The sequence below is a fragment of the Trachurus trachurus genome (genome assembly GCF_905171665.1).
Source record: "Trachurus trachurus genome assembly, chromosome: 7".
Lineage (NCBI taxonomy): Eukaryota > Metazoa > Chordata > Actinopteri > Carangiformes > Carangidae > Trachurus > Trachurus trachurus.
The window spans coordinates 8,078,224-8,103,999 of NC_139901.1; the positions used below are offsets into that span (position 1 = coordinate 8,078,224).

Sequence of the window (25,776 nt, forward strand, 5' to 3'; positions counted from 1 at the left end):
CGCTGATCTTGCAAGGATGGTTTTTGGCCAAGAGATGCTATAGGTGGGAGGCAGTGAGCCTCCATTTCCCCTTATAACAAGTCATTTAACCATCACAATTACTATTAATTAAGGGGCACATCTTATATAGTTCCTCTTTAACAGTGGATAAAAGTCAACCCTCCAACAGGACTGTAGTTACACAGATAAGTGCTGTTTGACATCAATAATATTCAAAATAAAGGATACACTTGAACCTATATGAGCTTTCTTTCTTTGTGCATCTTTTGAAGTAGCTAAACCACATTTTTTTGCAGATGGCTTCACATCAGCACATTGCTTAGCTTTTGTGCCTGTACCTCTGGCTGCCTTTCTCAAGTGGTTGTGTCCTGACCTAAATATACTGCAGGTAATACACATATTATTATAGATAAATACCTCACACAACCCTGCATCAAACAACCCAAACAATCACTTTAAGTAAAACATGTAAATACTCCATTGCATTTCCTCACTGCTTGCTCTTTGTTGTGTGTTTGACTCCTACTTCCTCCCTGTCCTTTTCAAACGTGTGTGTGTGTGTGTGTGTGTGTGTGTGTGTGTGTGTGTGCTCGTGTCGTGTCTGGCCTTTATCATACTTTAGAAGTCTCTGGCCCGACACCACCGTCTCCTCTGTTTGTTAGGCCCGTGTCGGGGTGGAAGTCGACAGATCTCCACAGCCTGTACGACACAAAAAGCCCTCTCATTAATTCTGCAGAGAAAGACTCGATTACCGAGCTCCGGACCTCTTACTGCTGAGAACAGACTTTCCCCACATGCATTGATTTCTCCGGCCCGTTCACCTCTCTCTCTCTCTCTCTCTCTCTCTCTCTCTCTCCCTCTCTCTGACTGTTCAGGCCAGCTCAGCACACAAATACACACACACCCTCCCACACTGAATCATCTGAATATCATAATACAGCCCATGATGAATGCTAACTAGACAGCAGCTCCCGCTTTGATTAATGAAGATACTGTGCTGGTTCACAACAGTAGACCTGGCGCCTCACAGCCGAAACCGCAGATAACTATTCAGTGGGTATTAATCATGGTTAACCAGGCAGCAGTTTCTTACAGGACAAATGAAGTAGCTTACTGTGGACTTAAAGGTACAATGAGACCACCTACACACACACACACACACACACACACACACACACACACTTATATCCACACATACATTCACATGGCAATGAGAGCACATAATGCACAAGGTGAGCTTTTCACTTTAATTATGCTTTTGCTCAGGTCTGCAGAGAACAGCCTGTTCTCATCTTGTTGAACAGTTACTAACTCTGTTACTCTTTTGTTGTCTGTTTCTCCTGACTTTGCAGCTCCATTCAAAATATTTCATTAATCTTTATTGCTTCCATATATTTAACAATGGTAACAGGCTGAAAAGAACATACAGTATGTCTCTATTTACAGGAACCAAGCAGTCTCAGAAAGGACAAGTCTGAAGCCTAGACACCACAGCTCCCTGGCTACTGACAGGTCACCGACCACCCCCTCACCATAAATTATATACAGGGATCTTTGAAAACAGAGGAATTGATGTAAAGAAAACTAATCCTAATTATAAAAAGTTGAATATATCCATTGAATACCAACCTTAAGCTACTTAAATATCTTTACATTGATAAAGTATTTTCAATATAGTTCTTACGGAAGAGATGTTTCTGTTTCTCAGTTTCAGTATCACCATGCAGTTTGTAAATGATTATTATTATTTTTATTAATAGTAGTAGTAGTATTACTGGTGGCAAATCACCGCCCTCCTGGTGACTCAGAGACATGGAGCATCTCATGTAGACAGCAGATAGAAACACAACAGTGCCATATGTGTCAACCTCCCACAATCACCCACACAAACACAGTCACAGTTATTTATTTATTTAAAATCACACAGTAAACTGTCATCATTCAAACCTACCAACATTACTTGTTTACATTTTTTTTGTCTACAACAATTAGACTGGTAGGTTTAGTCTTTTATTTCCAGTTCAAATGTATATAGCTTTTATGTCTGAAATATGTGAATGGTGGGTAAGATAAGAACTGAGGGTTGGATAAAAGGTTAAGAAACTCAAGGAGCAAAGTTTGCAGGATCCACTGTTGCTCACTAGCCAGAAGCAAATGCCATGATAACAACAACTTGTACATAGCTTCAAGACAGCATTTCTTGTTGTTTATGTTGAGAATGGGTGGATTTTTTGTCATCTTCACAATATGTGTAAAAAAGATGGAGAAGACACAGAGAGAGAGAGAGAGAGAGAGAGAGAGAGAGAGAGAGAGAGAGAGAGAGAGAGAGAGAGAGAAAGAGAGAGAGAGAGAGCAAATGCAGATGCCTTGACTGATTTTTTCCTCTTGTCTTGGCAAAACGGCTGACTTGGCATTATGTTTAACTTTCACTTTCTGGAAAAGCCACACCTCGTGTATTATCCACATTAGTAAACATCCCAAGTATGTTTCATGGGAAGATAATTACCAAATACCCATGATACCTTAGTACCCAACAACAAATTTGCACGTGTCTTACAAAAAGTGGTTTCTTAACATTAAACTTGCATTTTACAGAGATCAGTGAATGTCACACTCTAGTGGTGAAATGTTGAAACTGCAGGTTGTTGTTGGGTGTTGCTTTGTATATTGAGTTCACGTTTTTCCAAACTGTTGGAAAGATTTCTCTTTACCAACATGTAGCTCACTTAATCTGGTGATGCAAATATTGTATCTATATCTCAAGATTAAAACTGATACTAAAACACTGACTATGTTTTCATACTGTATGTTGACCATCAAATTTTGCATTAGATTCCATTAGAACAAAATTACTTTGTCAATGAAAATTATTTTAACAGCCTCTCAATACTCTATTGACTGATGCATTATCCACACCTTAAAGTCAGATTTAAAGTGAACACAGAGAAATGTCCTCCCCCCACTTTTGAAACATGCTGCAACATTCTGCAAAGTGAAATATAGGACTGAAGTACTGTATATAATGTACCATAGGTTATATATTATACATCCCTTACAGTTTTGTTGTTACTGGTAAGTAAATGAAGGTAAATGGCATTTGCTATGACTCTACTGTATCCTGTCCTACACTTGTTAACAGCAATACATTTAACATCAATATGCAGAAGATTATGACACTATGGATTACAACCATGTACTGTACAGTGTAAAGATGTGAATAGAGTATGGTTGCCAGCTGCTCCACCTTCGGTCAGATTTGTTACAGTCTCAGATGAAACTGATCATTGTATTATCTGTAATTTTCAAGGGTTTAACAGGCTGCAGTCCTGAGGTGCAGCTGTGCAGTTTTAAAAAGAGCAGTAGGGAGAGCATGCATCCCCTGTTGCTGACTGTCTCGCTGCTAAACCTCACCCACTACATCCTGTCTGTTAGGAAGTCTGCAATCCAACAACTGATGAAAGCGAGCACAGAGAGCTAAGTGGACCAGGACTGACCTGAAATCCACAAACAGGTCCTTGCTTATGTCCCTGGGTGGTCGTGGCGTTGTAGGAGAACTGTACTCGTGGTTCAGTCCCACATTGACTGCATCATCCACCGACCTGATGATGTTTACCAAATAGCCAAATGGCATAGGTCGAGTACTGGGTCTTTGATGTCCTTTGGTTGGCTCAGTACCAGTCTTTCAAAGGACTTCATTACCACAAACATCAGGGTTAAAAGGTCTATTGGGTTGTGTGATGGAGGGCTTACCTCAACCAGGATGATCATCGAACAAATGAACAGAGGAAAAAGCAAAAAAAAAAAAAAAAAAAAAATCCAAAGAACATCAGCTCAGACTTTGATGCTTTCCCAGAGCCCCATTATCCCAGACCTCAGAACCAGCACAGCCTTGGGGGGTTATGATCTGCCCCTTTAGTAAATTTGTATTCAAAATACGCTGCCACTGGCACTGAGCATTCTGTCATAGTGTGAATGTGTGTCATGTTTTTTGCATCATAGAATGACAACTCCTCCGAATCGCAGTCGAGGTAAACTCCAATCTTTTGAGGTGTACCAGTAAAGGTCAACTCTGTGTCTGGTCTAGATGTCACATATTTTGGTTCATTATAACTCAGGTAATGATTTTGTACCCCTACTTTCCAGTAGCTCCTTTCTCCAACCTCTATTTCCCAGTAATGCTGCCCAGAGGTGAACACAGTGGAGCTGGATACAGAAGAACAACGTACAGATGTGTCCTCGGTGTATCTTGGTGGGTCCCTCTTGTTGCCACAGTAGTGACAGGATGAAAACGATCCAAAGCTGTAACTCTGCGGATATTGAACAATGCTGGGACTGTACATCAGACTCCTCCCATCTCCAGAAACTGTTATGTTGTTGCTGTTACTTTTGAGTGAGAGGTCTTCAGCTCGGGGCTCAATTACCTGAAGCATCTCCTTCCACATGAAGAACTGCAGGTGACTCTCATGAGGCCCCAAAGAGACAGAGGGATTCACCACCTTGAGATTTGCTCCTCTGGGCCTAAGAGAGGGTTTTTCAGTCACCATGTTGTTTTCCTCAGTCCAGCTCTTTAAGAAGTTTTCATAATCTGTGATTTTCAGAACTGATGTCACCTTTTCCTCCAGCTCTCTGTTCTCAGACAAAGCCGTTTCCATGGCATTCAGTGTCTCGTTCATCTCCTCAACAGCCTCTTCCTCTTTGTCTTTCAGGTCTTTCTGGACCTCATTTTCTCTCTTCCTCAGAAACTGGTGCATCTCCTCAAACTGTCTGCAGATCTGTGTCTTCAGCTGCTGAGACTTCTCTTTGGTTTTTGTTATTTCTTCCCTCTGTGTGTTGGCCAGACTCTCTATAGCACTGGTATCACCACAAACCTGTTGCACAAACGCATCCAGTTCCTTCCTGACTGATGCAGCTGCCTCTTTGATTGGTTTAAACTTGTGTCCTTCGTGCCTCTCCCCATCTCGACATATGATACAAGCTAACTCCTGATCTGTGATGCAGAAGAGTTTCAGCTTTTCTTCATGTTCAGGGCACAACCGGTCATCAACCTTTAAAATCAACAAAACAATCAAGAATGTCATGTTACACCATGAAAAGCAAGGGATAAACAATTGACACAGTCAATAATTAAGTATAATAATAATAATAAGTGTCACAAAATACCAACAAAATACCAACTGCACAAAACCCAAAGATAATTCATTAAATATGATATGATAAAAGAAAAAAATAGAAGCAAGAAAACCACACATGTAAGAAGCTTCAACTGACAACTGCTTGCTTCAAAAGTGACTGAAACTATATATTATCAGAATAAGTGCCGTTGGATTTATTTTCAATCAACTAAAGGCCACAGCCGACTATTATGATTAGCCATTGCAGAGGCTTTAATATTGCTCTGCAATACCACTGGTATTATTTGTAAATGGTCCAAAAGCAAAAATAAAAAGTCACAAACGTACCTCTCCACCTCCATGCTTCCTCCTCAGCCTCTCAGCTTCCTTTTCAGCCAGACTTTTCAAAATATGGCTGGTCACCAAACATTCCCCTCCTGTTGCAACAGCTACCTCACACTGTGGACACTGGGGCAGTGAGCTCAGAGAAAGCGTAACACATTCTCTGCAGAAGGAGTGTCCACATGGGAGGATCACAGGATCATCAAAGATCTTCAGACAAATGGAACAGGTCAAATCTTCAGTGTAAGAAGCAGATGCCATGGCTCTCTTTGTTTTTCCTTGCTCATCCAAACAGACTGACTAAGCAGATCAAACCATCACTTCCTATTTACCAGAGTAGCCCCACCCTGTGCTTCTTTTAGTGATGTCACCTTGAGCCTCGAGATGAATCTTCATTCACCTTTTTTCAGCAAGATAATTCCCCTTAAATAACATGACAATGAGATTCCCTTAAGTATATGGTTCACTGTATAAATTTAGATAAAATATATTTTTCTTCACCACACAGCTCTTGAACATTGTTCATCCTATGAGACTAATAGAAAGGTGTGATGTCACACTCTAGTGGTGAAAGTTTAGAGCTGCAGTGTGGAGGACAATGGAAAAGTAGGATACAAGACTAATAATTCTTCCACCCAGTCATTATACTGCTGATAATGCATCGGTCTTACAAGCCAACCACAAGATAATGCTCCAACCAAGACTTTGACCTTTCCAACTTCAATACCTACTGTAACAGACAGGCTGACATTTTCCCAAGTCTCTCTATTAGAACCCATATTAAAATCAGAGTCATTCATCCTGTTAAAATCAAATTGATCATCAAGGAGCTCCATTCCTATATGCCTCTATGTGAGTTGATGTTGGAAAGAGACAAAATCAAAACTTTTTTTTTCAAGCTTCTCTGTAGTCAAAGTGTTTCCAGTGTGGATTCCCTCCTTGTGTTCTCATGAGATTTTAATTTCATATGATATCCACTTCATGTCTAAGTCAAACTGCTGAAGCCTCAGAGTAGCTTCAGATAAACTTTGGAAATGTTTGATGAGGGAAATAAATTATTAGCAGAAAGAGTGACCAATAAGTTACAGAATCAACAGGAATGGCGACAAAATGCATTCATTTAGTATCAACTGAAATTACATTGCAAGGAAAGATTGAGAGGTTTCATTGCATAAACTACAGTAGAGAACAGTGCATCACAGAGACAGAAATGCTTTAAAATACCTCCATGGGCTCCAATCAATGGGACACCAACACTAAAGGAATATGGCACCAAGAGATTTTAATTTCTATTTCATATGATATCCACTTCATGTCTAAGTCAAACTGCTGAAGCCTCAGAGTGGCTTCAGATAAACTTTGGAAATGTTTGATGAAGGAAAAAGATTATTTGCAGAAATAGTGACCAATAAGTTACAGAATCACTGACAACAGGAATGACAATAAAATGCATGGCAATTGATTTTAAAATAGATTTTATTCATTAATTTAGTATCAACTGAAATTCCATTGCAAGAAAATTACTGCACAGTAAGACACACACCTTAAGTTAAAAAAAAAAAAAAAAAAAGCAAAGTAAAGGTTTGACTGGAGCAACAACATTATTTTTCTTGTTTTCTGTAATGATTAGTTTCTAATGGTTATAGATTGTTCTACATTTTAGATTTTACTGCTCATGATTAGCATTATGTAAACTTAGCACAAAATATGAGTCAACTTGCTTTTCCCAACCTCTATTTCCCAGTAATGCTGCCCAGAGGTGAATACAGTGGAGCTGGATGAAGCATAATGTACAGACGTGTCCTCAGTGTACTTGGTGGGCCCCTCTTGTTGCAATAGTAGTGACAGGATGAAAACGATCCCAAGGCATGTGATATTAGTCCATCCATGATATTAGTCCATCCCCTGCAATACTCTGCTGATATTGAACAATGCTGTACATCAGATTCCTCCCATCTTTAGACACTGTTATGTTGTTGCTGTAACTTTTGAGTGAGAGGTCTTCAGGTTTTTGCTCAATCACCTGAAGCATCTCCTTCCACACAAAGAACTGCAGGTGACTCTCATGAGGCCCCAAAGAGACAGAGGGATTCACCACCTTGAGATTTCCTCCTCTTGGCTGAAATGAGCGTTTTACATCCACCATGTTGTTTTCCTCTGTCCAGCTCTTTAAGAAGTTTTCATAATCTGGGATTTTCAGAACTGATGTCACCTTTTCCTCCAGCTCTCTGTTCTCAGACAAAGCCGTTTCCATGGCATTCAGTGTCTCGTCCATCTTCTCAAGGGCCTCTTCCTCTTTGTCTTTCAGGTCTTTCTGGATCTCATTTTCTCTCTTCCTCAGAAACTGGTGCATCTCCCCAAACTGTCTGCAGATCTGTGTCTTCAGCTGCTGAGTCTTCTCTTTGGTTTTTGTTATTTCTTCCCTCTGTGTGTTGGCCAGACTCTCTATAGCACCGGTATCATCACAAACCTGTTGCACAAACGCCTCCAGTTCCTTCCTGACTGATGCAGCTGCCTCTTTGATTGGTTTAAACTTGTGTCCTTCGTGCCTCTCCCCATCTCGACATATGACACAGGCTAACTGCTGATCTGTGATGCAGAACAGTTTTAGCTTTTCTTCGTGTTCAGCGCACAACCGGTCATCAACCTTTAAAATCAAGAAAACAATCAAAATTATGATATGATAATTCAAAATGAATGGGGAGAGATAAAATACAGTATATGCTCACCTACAGCTGATGTCAGAAGTTTAAAGGGATAGTTAAACATTTAGGCATCAAACTCATCAAATACACAATCCAACAACTCCAAAATGCTCTGGTGGACAAGTTGTGACCTGCACATTCACCACGCTATGAGAAAATAACGGAACGTTAGGAGACAGAGGGGACCATTTCTCAGTAAGCAGTCTCTGCATTTACCTTGAAAATGGCTCTGTCTCGCAACGTTCCGTTATTATCTCATAGCGTGGTGAATGTGCAGGTCACAACTTGTCCACCAGAGCGTTTTGGAGTTGTTGGATTGTGCATTTGAGTTTGAAGAGGGAAACCAATAAATCCCATTAGCCTCCGTAGCGTAGCTCTGAGCAGCCTGCTGCTGCGCTCGGCGGTTCTAAAATTAGCTTACACCCGACAAATAAAGGTAACAAACCTACTGCTATGACTATAGTGCTTATGGCAATGGGCCAGTTCGCCAAAATTTTGAACGATCCCTTTAACGTTTCACTTTTACTTCATCACAGTTTCATTCGGTTCTTAAGACAACATCATAAAACTTTGTTCAATCCAACCCAAGTGAACATAAGCAGGATACCTACAAACCTGACTCAGGTGTAAAGAGGAAGAAAAGAATTTGTTTTCTTTTTTAACTAAATATGAAAATGAAAATACAAAAGTGATTCTAAAACTTACTTACCTCCTCTCCATCTCCATGTTTCCCCCTCTGCCTCTCAGCTTCTTTTTCGGCCAGACTTTTCAAAATGCGATTGGTCACTAAAAATCTCCTATCAGTTAATACAAGTGTCCGACACTGTGGACACTGAGGCACTGAACTCAGAGAAAGTGTGATACATTCCCTGCAGAAAGAGTGTCCACATGGGAGCATCACAGGATCATTGAAGATGGTCAGACAGACAGAACAAGTCAGATCTTCAGTGTAAGAGGCAGATGCCATGGTGCCTTGTTTTTTTTCCTTTTCTCTGTCAAACAGACAGACACAACACAACACTTGAAAGAATCACTTTCTATTCCCTCGGCAGGCAAACACCCGTGATGTCTCCCTCCTCTCTCTGTTAAACCGACTGATCACAAGAAGATCTTCAATCTCTTCATCATGGAGGAAGAGACCAGCTAGGAAACCAGGTTGATGAGAAGCAGGTGTGCAAAGGAGGGTGGAATCAATAGGTACCAAAAGGCCCCGCCCACCCCCCGGGGGGAAAGAAAACATGGACAGAGAGAGAGAGAGTGAGTGAGTCATTTGTCTACGTCACACTGCTAAAGCCTCAGAGTAGCTTCAGATAAACTTTGGGAATATTTGTTAATGGTAATGCATTATTTGCAGAAACAGTGACCCAGAAGTTACAGAATCACTGACAACAGGAAGCACAACAAAATGCATCACTATTGATTTTAAAATAGATTTTATTCATTCATTTAGTATCAACTGAAATTCTATTACAAACAAAGATAATTTAAATGGGTTTTTTTTGCATACACTTCTTTACAATGCAGTTTGGGGGGTTCACTGAATGAATCTTCAAATCTGTCAGCATCATCCACACTTTAAAGTCAAACTGAACACAGAGAAACTTCCCCTCCATCACACTGACTCAGCACATGCTCTGCACAGTGAGACACAAACCTTCATGGGAAAAAACAAAACAAAAAGCAAAGTAAAAGTTTGACATTAACAACATTTTTAGTAACACAAAAATTTCAATTTCTTTTCACTGTTGTTCATGATTACTATTCACAGGTAAGATAACACAAAATATGCGTCAACTTTCTTTATCTCCTCTACAGTACACAGACACACTGGTATTTCCTGTCCAAGACATGTTAACAGCATACAATCTCTTTTATTTTACAGCATGCACATCATTAATATTAAACACCACACACCTTATCAGGGAAAATAAAATGAAAAAGAATGAAGTAAATTTGAAGAAGCTAAATTCCATGTTGCAGGAAAATGAGAAGTATAGAACAACTTAATTTTTTCTTTCTGTCATGTCCACACCAGACCTGCCAGATGATCCAGCCTGTTTTCAGACTTGTCTTTGTCATGGTTACAATCAGTCATTGTTGTGTCGTTTATAAGTTTCAGGAGTTAACAGACATGTTTGTCATAAATGTTGCTGTAGCGACTTGAAGCAAAAGAGTCGCTGAGAGGATCAGACTGGGCCTGGATGCCAGACACACTAACAAAGAACTTACTGCGTTGTTAGAAGTAAAGATCAGTGTTTAACTTCAAAGTAATTACAGTGATCAACAACTAAAAGAGCATTGAACAAAAAATACGACGACCAACGCTCACCTTCTCTCTCCTTGTCTCTCAAACAAAAGAAAAGCAACAGGTGAACATAATAAGTGCATGACTCCGCCCATTATCATGTGACCCGCTACTAAATATGATTACATAAACTAAATGATGATCACAATAAACAAAATAAACCTTAACCAACAGAAAACACACTTCACGGCCCCTACAGCTGCTTCCTTTCTGTTTGTGAAAGTTTCTGTGTCCACTTCAAACAACATGAGGAGACGGGGACAGCGAGCAGACTGATTCTGGACTGGAGGACTGGTGAGAACCTCTGCCCAGAGGTGAACTCAGTTGAGCTGGATACAGAAGCAAAACGCACAGACGTGTCCTCAGTTTATCTTGGACAGGAATGGTTTCCCACATCACAGTAGCGGCAATACCTTTACTGTAACAGATAGGCTGACATTTTTCTAAATCTCTCTTAACAACATTAGAACCCAAATTAAAATCAGTGTCATTCATCCTGTTAAAATCAAATTGATCATCATTTCTAACATGCTTCTACATGAGTAGATGTTGGAAAGAGACAAAATCATTTTTTTTTTTTTTTTTAACTTATCTGAAGTCAAAGTGTTTTCAGTGGATTCCCTCCTTGTGTTCCCATGCTGTGCTACAGTGGGGGGGACACCAACACTAAAGGAATATGGCACCAAAAGATTTTCATTTTGTATGATATCCACTTCTAAGTTAAACTGCTGAAGCCTCAGAGTAGCTTCAGATAAACTTTGGAAATGTTTGATTATGGGAAATAGATTATTTGCAAAAACAGTGACCAATAAGTTACAGAAGCACTGACAACAGGAATGACAACAAAATGCACCACAATTGATTTTGAAATAGATTTAATTCATTCATTAATTTAGTATCAACTGGAATTCCATTGCAAGAAAAGACTGAGATGCTTCATTGCATAAACTAGAGAACAGTGAGTCAAATGCCATGGGCTCCAATCCTACGTGAACATAGCACAATCATGAGTCAACTTGCTTTACCTCCTCTACTGTACACATACTACTGTTCCTGCCTAAGACATGTTAACAGTGTCATTTATTTTAAACCATGTGCAGCATTAATATCAAACATCATATTGGGGACAATTAAATGACAGGGAATGGGGTCAATCTGAAGAAGTAAAGTTTGAAAAAGCAAAGTCAAGTTTGTGGACAAACAACAGGAGGAGGTGAGAAAAGTGATTCTGGACTGGAGGACTGGTGAGATAAGACTCGTCACGAAACCACCACAGTCTCAGACCTCAGAACCAGCACACCCTGAGGGGGTTATGATCTGCTCCTTTACTATACTTGTACTGGAAATATGCTGCCACTGGTACTGAACACTTCATAGTGTGAATGTGTGTCATGTTTTCTGCGTCATAGAAAGACAGCTCCTTTGATTGACAGTCTAGGTAAACACCAATCTTTTGAGGTGTACCAGTTACGGTCAAGTTTTTGACTTTTCTTTTGCAAGATGTCACATAATGTGGTCCACTGTTGAGGAGGTAATGATTTTGTACCCCTACTTTCCAGTAGTCCCTCTCTCCAACCTCTATTTCCCAGTAATGCTGCCCAGAGGTGAACTCAGTGGAGCTGGATACAGAAGCATAATGTACAGACGTGTCCTCAGTGTAACTTGGTGGGTCCCTCTTGTTGCCACAGTAGTGACAGGATGAAGACGATCCATCCCCTGCAATACTCTGCTGATATTGAGCAATGCTGGGACTGTACATCAGACTCCTCCCATCTTTAGACACTGTTATGTTGTTGCTGTAACTTTTGAGTGAGAGGTCTTCAGCTCGGGGCTCAATCACCTTAATCATCTCCTTCCACATGAAGAACTGCAGGTGACTCTCATGAGGCCCCAAAGAGACAGAGGGATTCACCACCTTGAGATTTCCTCCTCTTGGCTGAAATGAGCGTTTTACATCCACCATGTTGTTTTCCTCTGTCCAGCTCTTTAAGAAGTTTTCATAATCTGTGATTTTCAGAACTGATGTCACCTTTTCCTCCAGCTCTCTGTTCTCAGACAAAGCCGTTTCCATGGCATTCAGTGTCTCGTTCATCTTCTCAACGGCCTCTTCCTCTTTGCCTTTCAGGTCTTTCTGGATCTCATTTTCTCTCTTCCTCAGAAACTGGTGCATCTCCTCAAACTGTCTGCAGATCTGTGTCTTCAGCTGCTGAGACTTCTCTTTGGGTTTTGTTATTTCCTCCCTCTGTGTGTTGGCCAGACTCTCTATAGCACCGGTATCTGTACAAACCTGTTGCACAAACGCCTCCAGCTCCTTCCTGACTGATGCAGCTGCCTCTTTGATTGGTTTAAACTTGTGTCCTTCGTGCCTCTCCCCATCTCGACATATGATACAAGCTAACTGCTGATCTGTGATGCAGAACAGTTTTAGCTTTTCTTCGTGTTCAGGACACAACCGGTCATCAACCTTTAAAATCAAGAAAACAATCAAGAATGTCATTAATATTACAATTCACAATGAATGGGGAGAGATAATACACTCTAAATACCACCTACAGCTGATGTCAGTAGTTTAACATTTACTTTCAGACAGATTGTTTTAGACATTTTTTTTCTCTTCATCACAATTTCATTCGGTCAGAAGTTTACATATATTAAGTTGACTGTTCTTTTAAATTGCTTAGAAAATAATGATAACTTGTATAGCCTAATCTGTGTCGCAACTCATCGGCGGCATCTTTTGTGGGAAATGTCTTCCTGAATATATGTCAAGTGATCTGATCAACTCAAATGGAACAGCTTGCCCATATGTTTGGAGTATACATTCTGTATGTTAGGAGGGTAAATTGGATATATTTAAGAACCCTCTTTGAACATCAGGAAGTTAAAGTTAGTTACAAATAAGTCTTCAAAATGGACCATGACACAATACTTCAAAAGTTCTACCAAAATGGCTTAAGACAACATTATCAGATGAGTGGTTATCATAAAGCTTTGTTCAATCTAACTCAAGTGAATATTTGCATGCATTTGAGCAAGGATACAAACCTGTGTACCAGTTGTGTTTGTTTTTTAAACCTAATATGACTGAAACTGTTCTGAACTTACAACAAATATGAAAATAAAAGTGATTAAAACTTACTTCCTCTCCAGCTCCATGTTTCCCCCTCTGCCTCTCAGCTTCTTTCTCGGCCAGACTTTTCAAAATGTGATTGGTCATCAAAAATCTCCCTTCAGTTAATACATCTGCCCGACAATGTGGACACTGAGGCACTGAACTCAGAGAAAGTGTGATACATTCCCTGCAGAAAGAGTGTCCACATGGGAGGGTCACAGGAACACTGAAGATGGTCAGACAAATAGAACAAGTCAGATCTTCAGTGTAAGAGGAAGACGCCATGGTGCCTTGTCTTCTTCATTACTCTGTCAAACAGACGGACTATACACTTGTAAGAGTCACTCTCTCTGTTCAACTGACTGATCACAAAAAGATCTTCATCATGGAGGAAGAGACCAGCTAATAATTGTTGTAGGTGTGAAGAGCAGGAAACCATGTTGATGAGAAGCAGGTGTGCAGAGGAGGGTGCATGCCATAGGTACCAAAAGGCCCCGCCCACCCCCGGGGGGAAAGAAAACATGGACAGAGAGAGAGGCGACCCGGATCCTAACAATGTGTTTCCATACACACTGTTTTCAACAAGGGAATGACACTAAAAGATTTTCACGTTGAATGACATCCTCTTCATTTGTCTATGTCACACTGCTAAAGCCTCAGAGCTTCAGATAAACGTTGGGAATATTTGTTAAGGGTAATGCATTATTTGCAGAAACAGTGACCCAGAAGTTACAGAAACAGTGACAACAGGAAGCACAACAAAATGCATTGCTATTGATTTTAAAATAGATTTTATTCACTCTTTTAGTATCAACTACAAACAAAGATAATTTAGATGCTTTTTTTTGGAAACACTTCTTTAGAGTATAATACAGTGCAGTTTGGGGGGTTCACCGAATGAATCTTCAAATCTGTCAGCATCATCAACACTTTAAAACTGAACACAGAGAAACGTCCCCTCCATCACACTCAGCACATGCTCTGCACAGTGAGACACAAACCTTCAAGGGAAAAAAAAAAGCAAAGTAAAAGTCTGACATGAACAACATTTTTAGTAACACAAAATTCTTGATTCTTTTTCTTATGCTCTGTAATGATTACTTTCTAATGGTTATAGATTGCTCTCTGTTTTTTTTGTTTTTTGTTACTGTTGCTCATGATTACAATTCACAGGTAAGATAACACAAAATATGCATCAACTTTCTTTATCTCCTCTACAGTACACAGACACACTGGTATTTCCTGTCCAAGACATGTTAACAGCATACAATCTCTTGTTTTACAGCATGCAAATCATTAATATTAAACACCACACACCTTATCAGGGAAAATAAAATGAAAAAGAATGAAGTAAATTTGAAGAAGCTAAATTCTATGTAGCAGGAAAATAGGTAGTATAGAACAACTTAAATTTTTCTTTCTGTCATGTCCACACCAGACCTGCCAGATGATCCAGTCTGTTTGCAGACTTGTCTTTGTCATGGTTACAATCGGTCATTGCTGTGTCGTTTATAAGTTTCAGGAGTTAACAGACATGTTTGTCATAAATGCTGCTGTAGCGACTTGAAGCAAAAGAGTCGCTGAGAGGATCAGACTGGGCCTGGATGCCAGACACACTAACAAAGAACTTACTGCGATGTTAGAACTAAAGATCAGTGTTTAACTTCAACCAAAGTAATCACAGTGATCAACAACTAAAAGAGCATTCAACAAAAAATACGACGACCCACACTCACCTTTTCTCTCAAACAAAAGAAAAGCAACAGCTGAACATAATAAGTCCTAGACCCCACCCATTATCATGCGACCTGCTACCAAATATGATTACATAAACTAAATGATAATCAAAATAAACAACACCAAAATAACCCTTAACCTTAACCAACAGAAAACACACTTCACGGCCCCTACAGCTGCTTCCTTTCTGTTTGTGAACGTTTCTGTGTCCACTTCAAACAACAGGAGGAGACGGGGACAGTGAGCAGACTGATTCTGGACTGGAGGACTGGTGAGATGAGACTTGAGTCACTAAACCACATCCAGACCTCAGAACCAGCACACCCTGAGGGGGTTATGATCTGCTCCTTTACTATATTTGTACTGAAAATATGCTGCCACTGGTACTGAACATTTCATAGTTTGAATGTGTGTCATGTTTTTTTCTGCATCATAGAAAGACAGCTCCTCTGATTGGCAGTCGAGGTAAATCCCTATCTTTTGAGGTGTTCCAATATTTGTTAACTGTGTGCCTGAACTAGATGTCACTTTTGATTTATTGTAGCTCAGATAATGATTTTGTACCCCCACTTTCCAGTAGCTCCTTTTTCCAACCTCTATTTCCCAGTAATGCTGCCCAGAGGTGAACTCAGTGGAGCTGGATACAGAAGCATAACGTTCAGCAGAGGTGTCCTCTCTGGAACAGTTACAGGAATAGTTACAGGAATAGTATCCACAGTAGTCACATCTGCTTGAATCATCATCATCATCATCATCATCATCATCATCATCATCATCATCAATGGGACTGTACATGAGACTCCTCCCATCTTCAGACACCGTTATGTTTCCACCCTTACTTTTGAGTGAGAGGTCTTAAGCTTTGTGCTCAATCACCTGAAGCATCTCCTTCCACATGAAGAACTGCAGGTGACTCTCATGAGGCCCCAAAGAGACAGAGGGATTCACCACCTTGAGATTTCCTCCTCTTGGCTGAAATGAGCGTTTTACATCCACCATGTTGTTTTCCTCAGTCCAGCTCTTTAAGAAGTTTTCATAATCTGTGATTTTCAGAACTGATGTCACCTTTTCCTCCAGCTCTCTGTTCTCAGACAAAGCCGTTTCCATGGCATTCAGTGTCTCATTCATCTTCCCAACGGCCTCTTCCTCTTTGTCTTTCAGGTCTTTCTGGATCTCATTTTCTCTCTTCTTCAGAAACTGGTGCATCTCCTCAAACTGTCTGCTGATCTGTGTCTTCAGCTGCTGAGACTTCTCTTTGGTTTTTGTTATTTCTTCCCTCTGTGTGTTGGCCAGACTCTCTATAGCACCGATATCACCACAAACCTGTTGCACAAACGCATCCAGCTCCTTCCTGACTGATGCAGCTGCCTCTTTGATTGGTTTAAACTTGTGTCCTTCGTGCCTGTCCCCATCTCGACATATGATACAAGCTAACTCCTGATCTGTGATGCAGAACAGTTTCAGCTTTTCTTCGTGTTCAGGGCACAACCGGTCATCAACCTTTAAAATCAAGAAAACAATCAAGAATGTCATTAATGTTACAATTCACAATGAATGGGGAGAGATAAAATACACTCTAAATACCACCTACAGCTGATGTCAGTAGTTTAACATTTACTTTCAGACAGATTGTCTTAGACATTTTTTTTCTCTTCATCACAATTTCATTCGGTCAGAAGTTTACATACAGTATACTTATTTGACTGTTTTTTTTTTTAATTGCTCAGAAAATAATGATAACTTGTATAATCTGTCGCAACTCATCGGCGGCATCTTTTGTGGGAAATGTCTTCCTGAATAAATGTCATGTGATCTGATAAACTCAAATGAAACAGCTTGCCCATATGTTTGGAGTATACATTCTGTATGTTAGGAGGGTAAATTGGATATATTCAAGAACCCTCTTTGAACACCAGGAAGTGAAAGTTAGTTACAAATAAGTCTTCAAAATGGACAATGACCCAAGCATACTTCCAAAGTTCTACCAAAATGGCTTAAGACAACATTATCAGATGAGTGGTTATCATAAAGCTTTGTTGAATCGAACTCAAGTGAACATTTGCATGCATGTGAGCAAGGATACCTACAAACCTGACTCAGGTGTACCCGTTGTGTTTGTTTTTTAAACCTAATATGACTGAAACTGTTCTGAACTTACAACAAAGAATGAAAATGAAAGTGGTTCTAAAACTTACTTCCTCTCCAGCTCCATGTTTCCCCCTCTCCCTCTCAGCTTCTTTCTCGGACAGACTTTTCAAAATGTGATTGGTCATCAAACATCTCCCTTCAGTTAATACAGCTGCTCGACACTGTGGACACTGAGGCACTGAACTCAGAGCAAGTGTGACACATTCCCTGCAGAAAGAGTGTCCACATGGGAGCATCACAGGATCATTGAAGATGGCCATACAAATGGAACAAGTCAGATCTTCAGTGTAAGAGGCAGATGCCATGGTGCCTTGTCTCCTCCTTTTCTCTGTCAAACCCGACTAGAACTTTCTATTCCCCAGAACAGGCAAACACCCCGTGATGTCTCCCTCCTCTCTCTGTTAAACCGACTGATCACAAGAAGATCTTCAATCTCTTCATCGTGGAGGAAGAGACCAGCTAATAATTGCTGTAGGTGTAAAGAGCAGGAAACCAGGTTGATGAGAAGCAGGTGTGCAGAGGAGGGTGGATGCCATAGGTACCAAAAGGCCCCGCCCACCCCCGGGGGAAAGAAAACATGGACAGGAGAGAGGCGACCCGGATCCTGACAATGTGTTTCCATACACACTGTTTTCAACAAGGGAATGACACTAAAAGATTTTCACTTTGAATGACATCCTCTTCATTTGTCTACGTCACACTGCTAAAGCCTCAGAGCTTCAGATAAACGTTGGGAATATTTGATAAGGGTAATGCATTATTTGCAGAAACAGTGACCCAGAAGTTACAGAATCACTGACAACAGGAAGCACAACAAAATGCATCACTATTGATTTTAAAATAGATTTTATTCACTCTTTTAGTATCAACTGAAATTCTATTACAAACAAAGATAATTCAGATGCTTTATTGCATACACTTCTTTAGAGTATAATACAGTGCAGTTTGGGGGGTTCACCGAATGAATCTTCAAATCTGTCAGCATCATCCACACTTTAAAACTGAACACAGAAACTTCCCCTCCATCACACTCAGCACATGCTCTGCACAGTGAGACACAAACCTTCAAGGGGAAAAAAAGCAAAGTAAAAGTCTGACATGAACAACATTTTTAGTAACACAAAAATGTCTTTTCTTTTTCATTGTTGTTCATGATTACTATTCACAGGTAAAATAACACAAAACATGGGTCAACTTTCTTTATCTCCTCTACAGTACACAGACACATTACAGGTATTTCCTGCCCAAGACATGTTAACAGCATACAATCTATTTTATTTTACAGCATGCACATCATTAATATTAAACACCACACACCTTATCAGGGAAAATAAAATGAAAAGGAATGAAGTAAATTTGAAGAAGCTAAATTCCATGTAGCAGGAAAATGAGAAGAACAACCTAATTTTTCTTTCTGTCATGTCCACACCAGACCTGCCAGATGCTCCACATCCAGCTAATCCAACTAAAGATTAAAGTGTTATTAACAAAACAAAAAAGATTAAATCATAATATAGTGTACAAACTTAAACCAAAGTAATCACAGTGATCAACAACTAAAACAGCATTCAACAAAAAATACGACGACCCACGCTCACCTTCTCTCACCTTCTCTCTCCAACAAAAGAAAAGCAACAGCTGAACATAGTAAATGCTGGACCCCACCCATTATCATGCGACCCGCTACTAAATATGATTACATAAACTAAATGATAATCACAATAAACAAAATAACCCTAAACCTTAACCAACAGAAAACACACTTCACGGCCCCTACAGCTGCTTCCTTTCTGTTTGTGAAAGTTTCTGTGTCCACTTTGTTATGATCTGGCTCACAGGACCACAACAAAAACGAACAAGGGAGGACGGAGGAACGATAATAAAGATATAATTTATTTACAAATAATAGAATGTGCAACATAACCATAACCAAACAGAAAACAAAGGAAAAAAGGCAATGGTGGCTCGGACAGAGCTACGCTGGCGGCAGGCAGAGCGAGACCGAGCAGACTGCAACCCTCTAATATAGACCACAGGACACAGGTGTTTCACATCAGGGCCCCGCCTCGTCATCAGCCACTGCAGGGGGGAAGGGAGAATACAGAAGGAGAACACATAGACCGGCCTGGGCCGTCACACCCCCCCCCATCAAAACAGGGTCCCACCAGGAACCCTGTGGACCAACCAGCCACAACAAAATTACAATACATATAGGCTACATTACCCAATAACTACAATAATATACATTACCCAATACCCAGTTTTCAACATGTGAGGAAAACACCATTTACTCCTTCCCGACTATTCTCAACATCACCTGAGTGACTCCCATCCCTCCCAGCAACTGGTACCTGGAAGCAATTTAAGAGAGAGAGAGAATACACAACAGAGAAGCAAAAAATCAAACAGGAGCACGAGACAAAGCGTCGGCCACCAAGTTGTCCTTCCCTTTAATATGCCTTATATCTAAAGTATAGGCTTGGAGAGACAACGACCAACGAATAAGCCTCTGATTTGCACACCGCAGTGAGTTCAAAAATGTGAGAGGGTTATGATCTGTATAGATCACCATTGGACCTGAGCCCACATACACTTCAAACTGTTGTAAGGCCCAAATGAGAGCCAGAGTCTCTTTCTCCACCACAGAGTAGTTCAGTTGGTGTTTGTTGAACTTCCTGGAAAAGAAACACACAGGTTTGTCAACAGCAACATCATCTTCCTGTAAGAGTACTGCACCAGCACCGACAAAACTGGCATCAACCTGCAACTTAAACGGACTGTCCAACCGAGGTGCAGCCAAAACAGGAGAGTCGCACAAAATCGCCTTGACATTCTCGAACGCCTGTTGACACAAAGGAGACCAGATAAACTTAACTTTCCCCTTCAACAGGTCAGTCAACGGCGCAACAACAGTAGAAAAATTGCGACAGAAACATCTGTAATAACCAACCAAACCCAAAAACCTCATCAACTCCTTTTTTGTCAGCGGTGGAGGATAATCAGCGACAGCCTGAACCTTCGCCAGCAGAGGGCGCACTTGGCCCTGCCCAACCTGTTTACCCAGGTAAGTCACTGTGGCCTGAGCAAACTCACACTTCGCCAAGTTCACAGTAAGCTGCGCCTCGGACAAACGGACAAACAGCTTCTGGATGCGGTCAACATGGACAGACCATGAATCAGAAAAAACAACAACATCATCCAGATACACTGCACACCCTTCCAGATCACCAACGACTTTATTCATCAAACGTTGGAAGGTGGCAGGCGCGTTTCTTAAACCAAATGGCATGACCTTGTACGAATACAACCCAGCCGGAGTGACAAAAGCAGAGATCTCCCGCGCTCTCTGGGACAATGGGACCTGCCAGTACCCTTTTAAGAGATCGAATTTGCTGATAAACTTGGCAGAACCCACCTGATCTACACAATCGTCCATTCGAGGCAAAGGATAGGAGTCTGGTTTGGTTATACTGTTAACTTTCCTATAATCTGTGCAAAACCGCTGCGTATTATCTGGTTTTGGAACAAGTATGCATGGTGACGCCCAAGCGGAGGACGACGGTTCCGCAATGCCATTTGACAACATGTAAGCAATTTCTGCATCTATCAACACACGCTTCTCTGCACTTACCCGATAAAACCGTTGTTTTATCGGCTTGGCTTCACCGACCTCAATATCATGCTCCAACACACTCGTGCAGGACGGAGTGTCCCCAAACAGACAAGGAAATTTTTGAATGAGGCCAACCAACTCTGTGCGCTGCGCCTCCGACAGATGCCCCACAACGAGATCCAAGTTTGCCAACATCTGGGAATTTTTCAACCGACCAGTCATCACCGCAGAGTCAAGCTGAGGTAAACCATCCTCACAATATCTGTCACCAGAAACATTCAGTGTGTTACCAACACAAACTGGATGCGCACCAACATCTGGCACCACATCAGCTGACTCACCCTGCGACGGACTCTCCCGAACATGGTACGGCTTCAACAAATTTACATGACAAAGTTGATTCTTCTTTCGACGATCAGGTGTGGAAATCAAGTAGTTCTGTTCTGACAGCTGCTTGACCACTGTATACGGACCCATAAACTTTGCCTGAAATGGTGACGTCACCAAAGGTAACAGCGCCACAACCTGGTCACCTTCACAAAAATTGCGACACTCAGCTCGCCGGTCATAAATGCGCTTCATTTTCTTTTGGGCTGAGGCCAATTTTTCTTTCGCCAATTCAGTAGCGGCATAAAGACGATGTTTGAACCCATTTACATAATCAATGATGTTCTGAGGAGGTTCTGCTTCCTCCCAGCCACTCTTCAGCACAGCCAATGGACCTCTCACCGTGTGACCAAAAACCAACTCATTTGGACTGAACCCCGTACTTTCTTGTGTAACCTCCCTCGCTGCCAGCAACAACCACGGCAAACCTTCCTCCCAATCAGCATTCAACTGCACACAATAAGCCCGCAACAAAGATTTTAATGTTTGATGGAAACGCTCCAGCGCTCCTTGGCTCTGTGCGTGATATGCCGAGGACTGGTTGTGCGTGACGTGTAGTTGATTCAACACTTGAGCAAACAGGCGCGAGGAAAAGTTTGACCCCTGGTCACTTTGAATGATCCTTGGAATACCAAATATAGAGATGAACTGGCTGAGCGCACGCACCACTGCCTTGGCTGACAGCGTGCGCAACGGATACGCAGCAGGGTACCTGGTACTTTGGCACATCACCGTCAACAAATACACTGCACCAGACTTAGAAGGGGGAAGAGGACCAACACAATCAATTATCAGATGTTCAAAAGGTTCACATACTGCAGGAATGGGACACAACGGAGCCACTTTAATTACCTGGTTTGGTTTCCCTGTCATTTGACAGGTGTGACACGTTTTTATGTATGCTGAAACACTTTTCTTAACCCGTGGCCAAAAAAAATGACGCAGGATCCGGTCATAAGTTTTTGCTACGCCCATATGACCAGACTCATCATGCGCAACACTGAGAACCACATCACGGAATTTTGACGGTACCACAACCTGATACACTGGTTCCCCCATGAAACCCTCCCCGTGCGGCACCCACTTCCTCAGCAACACTCCTTTCTCCACAAAATAACCCTGTGCCAGGTCCTTTACCTCACCCACAGGACGCACAGACTCAAACAGCTCTGCCAATGTGGAGTCGGCCTTCTGCTCCTTCACCAATTCACTGCGAGACATAGAAAATGGAGAGTTAGACACACGTGACAACAATGATTCAGCAACAATGAGTTTTTGGTCAGCCTGATCCGCGCCATCGGCGTCCGGACAAGCTCTCATCATTGCGCGGGTCACAGCGCATGCCTTAAACACCTCCGGGAAACTCTTCTCGTTTTCATCTGGCCCCCGTGTACCAAGCGGCACCGGGACAACGAGCGGACGAGCCGGCTGATCCGGCCAGACACGGCCCCCTGCAACATCGTTCCCCAAAATGACATGGATCCCCTCTACAGGCAGAGCAGGACGCACACCCATGTTCACCACTCCACTGAACAGATCAGACTGTAGGACCAGTTTGTGTAATGGCACACGAAAAACTGACATCCCCATGCCTCTTATGGGAACAAAAGAACCCGTATCCGACTCCTCGGAAAACGGCAGAGCAGACCCCACAATGAACGAATCAAATGCCGCCGTATCCCGCAACATTATTACTGGGACTTTGTCCTGGCTACCCACCAGAGACACGTACCCTTTTGAAACAAACGGCAAAAATGATTTCAAATCAGGATTCAACCTGACTGACGACGGGACATCTCCACACTGCCTCACAGCACCAGAAACGGGCGCAGCCATGGCAGCTGGCTTCACAAATCCGCCACCAAACTTAGTGCGCGTTTTACGCACAGGGCACTCGTTTTTCCAGTGTCCTTTTTTGTGACAGAAATGACAAAAATCCTCATTCTCGCGGCCCCGATCTGGCAGCCAACTGTTATGACCCCGATCATTCCTCTGAGCCGGTGAAAACCCAGCTCGAGGCCTGTCCCAGGAGGACACCCCCCCCACTGGACCATCAGCACAGACAGGGAAATCTCCTCTGCCTCTCTTATGTGTCAACAAGTAATCATCAGCAAGCGCGGCCGCCTCCGCCGCCGTACTCACTTTCTTTTCACTGATGTACATTGCCAATCTTTCAGACACTGAGTTTTTGAACTGCTCAAGCACAATCAGGTCACACAGCTCACCAAAATCTGTTACACCGGCAGCTGCACACCAGCGGTGAAAATGCGTTCCCAACTCACGTGCAAACTCCAAATGAGACTTGTCCCCTTTTCTCCAGCTCCGAAACCGCTGTCTATACGCCTCCGGAACGAGCTCATAACTTTTCAAAACCGCAGCTTTAACCTTTGAGTAGTCAGCGCTGTCAGGCGCCGGCAACGAGGAAAATGCTTCCTGCGCGCGCCCTGTCAACACACACTGTAACAACACGACCATGTCCGCGTTGCTCCAACCTCTCGTATCGGCTACACGCTCAAACAAGACAAAAAACGTGTCCACGTCTCTTTCATTAAACTTCGGGACTAACCTTAAACTACTCAAAATATCACCGGAGTCACCACTTCGACCCCCAACAAATTTACCGTCGCTCATAAGATTCAACCTCTGAGTTTCCAAGTCCAATTTAGTCAACTCAACATGCTGCCTTACTTTTTCCAGGGTCACCGCCTTCTCCAAATCAGCCTTTTGCCTCAGCTGCTCCAATTCCAGTTCCTTCTCTGTCTCTAACCGGAACCTTAACGTAAGCAACTCCTTCTGTTGCTCAAACGTTAAATTTGAGTCTGCAACCTGTGCACTGACACTACCGGCAGCCTTTCCCTCCGCAGGTGGCCCCGACGCACATATCAAAACACCCTGGTCATACAAATTCGCCAACACAATTGCCTTCACATTGTCTTTCAACCTTTTATCAGAAACATATATCTTATAAAACTCAGCGAGTTTCAACAACTGCTCCTTTGTGCACTGCTCCACAAATTCCTCTGACGGTGCCCTCACAAAATCATCTACTCCTGCCATGATAACAGACGTGCGAAGACAAACTCACCAAGGAAACAAAAAAGAAGACACGATTATGGCCTCAATCCCAGCGGATGAACCCCCGCTAACTGCCTATCCATTTCTACGTAAACTCAACCCTAGTCTTCAGGGGATACTGATGGCGGGTACTTACGCACTCTCTACCACTAGTGTGACCAAGCGACCAGCAAGCTGGCAACCCGTCCGCACTATGGACGTGCTCCCGAGACAATCGCTCCAACCACTTTCACCCCACACTACAGTGGCACCACGAAACCCAAAGGGGAAACGCGCTTAACCTGCCGGGGAGACATCACACTGATTGCGAAAACGAGGCCAACACGCAACTTCTCCCTGTATCCTCCTACACAAACACACTCACGTCTATCACAGCCACATACTTAGCCCAAAACAATTCCTCTCTGATGAAGATCAGAAAAATGCTCTAATTAACTAATCTTACATCTCACACCAAAAATAAATTCTGGACTCAAAATAACTCGCTGGAAAGGATGAATCCGACGTAGAGTTGTCTTTTATTTTCTTTAACAAGAAAGCAAACAAAGTTCAACCCGAGCCACTTACAGATACAAAGTTCGAAAAGAAAAGTAACAAAGTATCAGGCTTCATGCAAAGCACAACCCCAAGACATGCATCAAGGAGTAGTTAAGTGACTGACTCCTTACCAAAAGTTGAAGGCTTATATAGGCCTGGGTCTATTCCCAAGTCGATTCACCACGATTGTCCTCTGAGAACTCCAATACCTCTCAACTTCACCCTCACAGACCTAACACTGTCCGTTGGGCGACGAGGGGATGGCAACTTCCCTCACAGATCCTGCATACTAATGTGAACCTGCCTGCTAGTTGACCTCTTACCTACCCCTCTCTCTCTCTGGCTGCACATAAGCAGTTGGCTGATCTTTAAGTCACAAAACATACTCCTTTCAATTAGATATACAGAACAAAACATTATATAATCATTTGTGATCATTTAAGATGATCAACATTAAATCTTAAACTAATAGATACATAATGAGTATATGTCTTTTTTAATAGTAGCATAATATTGTCTTTCAGCATTAACCTATTACAAACTTTCATGTCATTTATGATGAAAAATACCACAACATTCCCCCCTGTGTGACTGGTCAAGTCACAAACAATCCCAATGGATGCATTCAACATGTCAACCTACGTGTAGTCATGGATTCCACCCTTAACCAAATCGGGACAGAAGGAAGTCCAACATAAATCAAA

The 25,776-nt window shown here is 42.0% G+C and overlaps 2 protein-coding genes and 1 pseudogene across 3 annotated transcripts; all 3 read right to left on the bottom strand.

The window, feature by feature from the left end:
* Nucleotides 1-3,872: 3,872 nt before the first annotated feature.
* Nucleotides 3,873-9,125, bottom strand: LOC310988940 (nuclear factor 7, ovary-like; the record flags this gene model as incomplete). Its single annotated transcript, XM_083975757.1, has 4 exons — nt 3,873-5,045; nt 5,460-5,753; nt 7,384-8,100; nt 8,868-9,125. The coding sequence occupies 4 exons, from the start codon at nt 9,123-9,125 to the stop codon at nt 3,873-3,875; spliced, it is 2,442 nt and encodes an 813-aa protein (XP_083831883.1).
* A 2,623-nt stretch (nt 9,126-11,748) lies between these two features.
* On the bottom strand, nt 11,749-13,860 carry LOC310988280 (zinc-binding protein A33-like; the record flags this gene model as incomplete). The annotated part of the gene is made up of 2 exons (XM_083974812.1): nt 11,749-12,927; nt 13,603-13,860. The coding sequence occupies 2 exons, from the start codon at nt 13,858-13,860 to the stop codon at nt 11,749-11,751; spliced, it is 1,437 nt and encodes a 478-aa protein (XP_083830938.1).
* A 1,761-nt stretch (nt 13,861-15,621) lies between these two features.
* On the bottom strand, nt 15,622-17,765 carry LOC310988543 (zinc-binding protein A33-like; annotated as a pseudogene). Its single transcript has 2 exons — nt 17,508-17,765; nt 15,622-16,812 (listed from the first exon to the last, which is right to left on the bottom strand). The product of its transcript is annotated as a zinc-binding protein A33-like (transcript).
* Between the last annotated feature and the right edge of the window lie 8,011 nt (nt 17,766-25,776).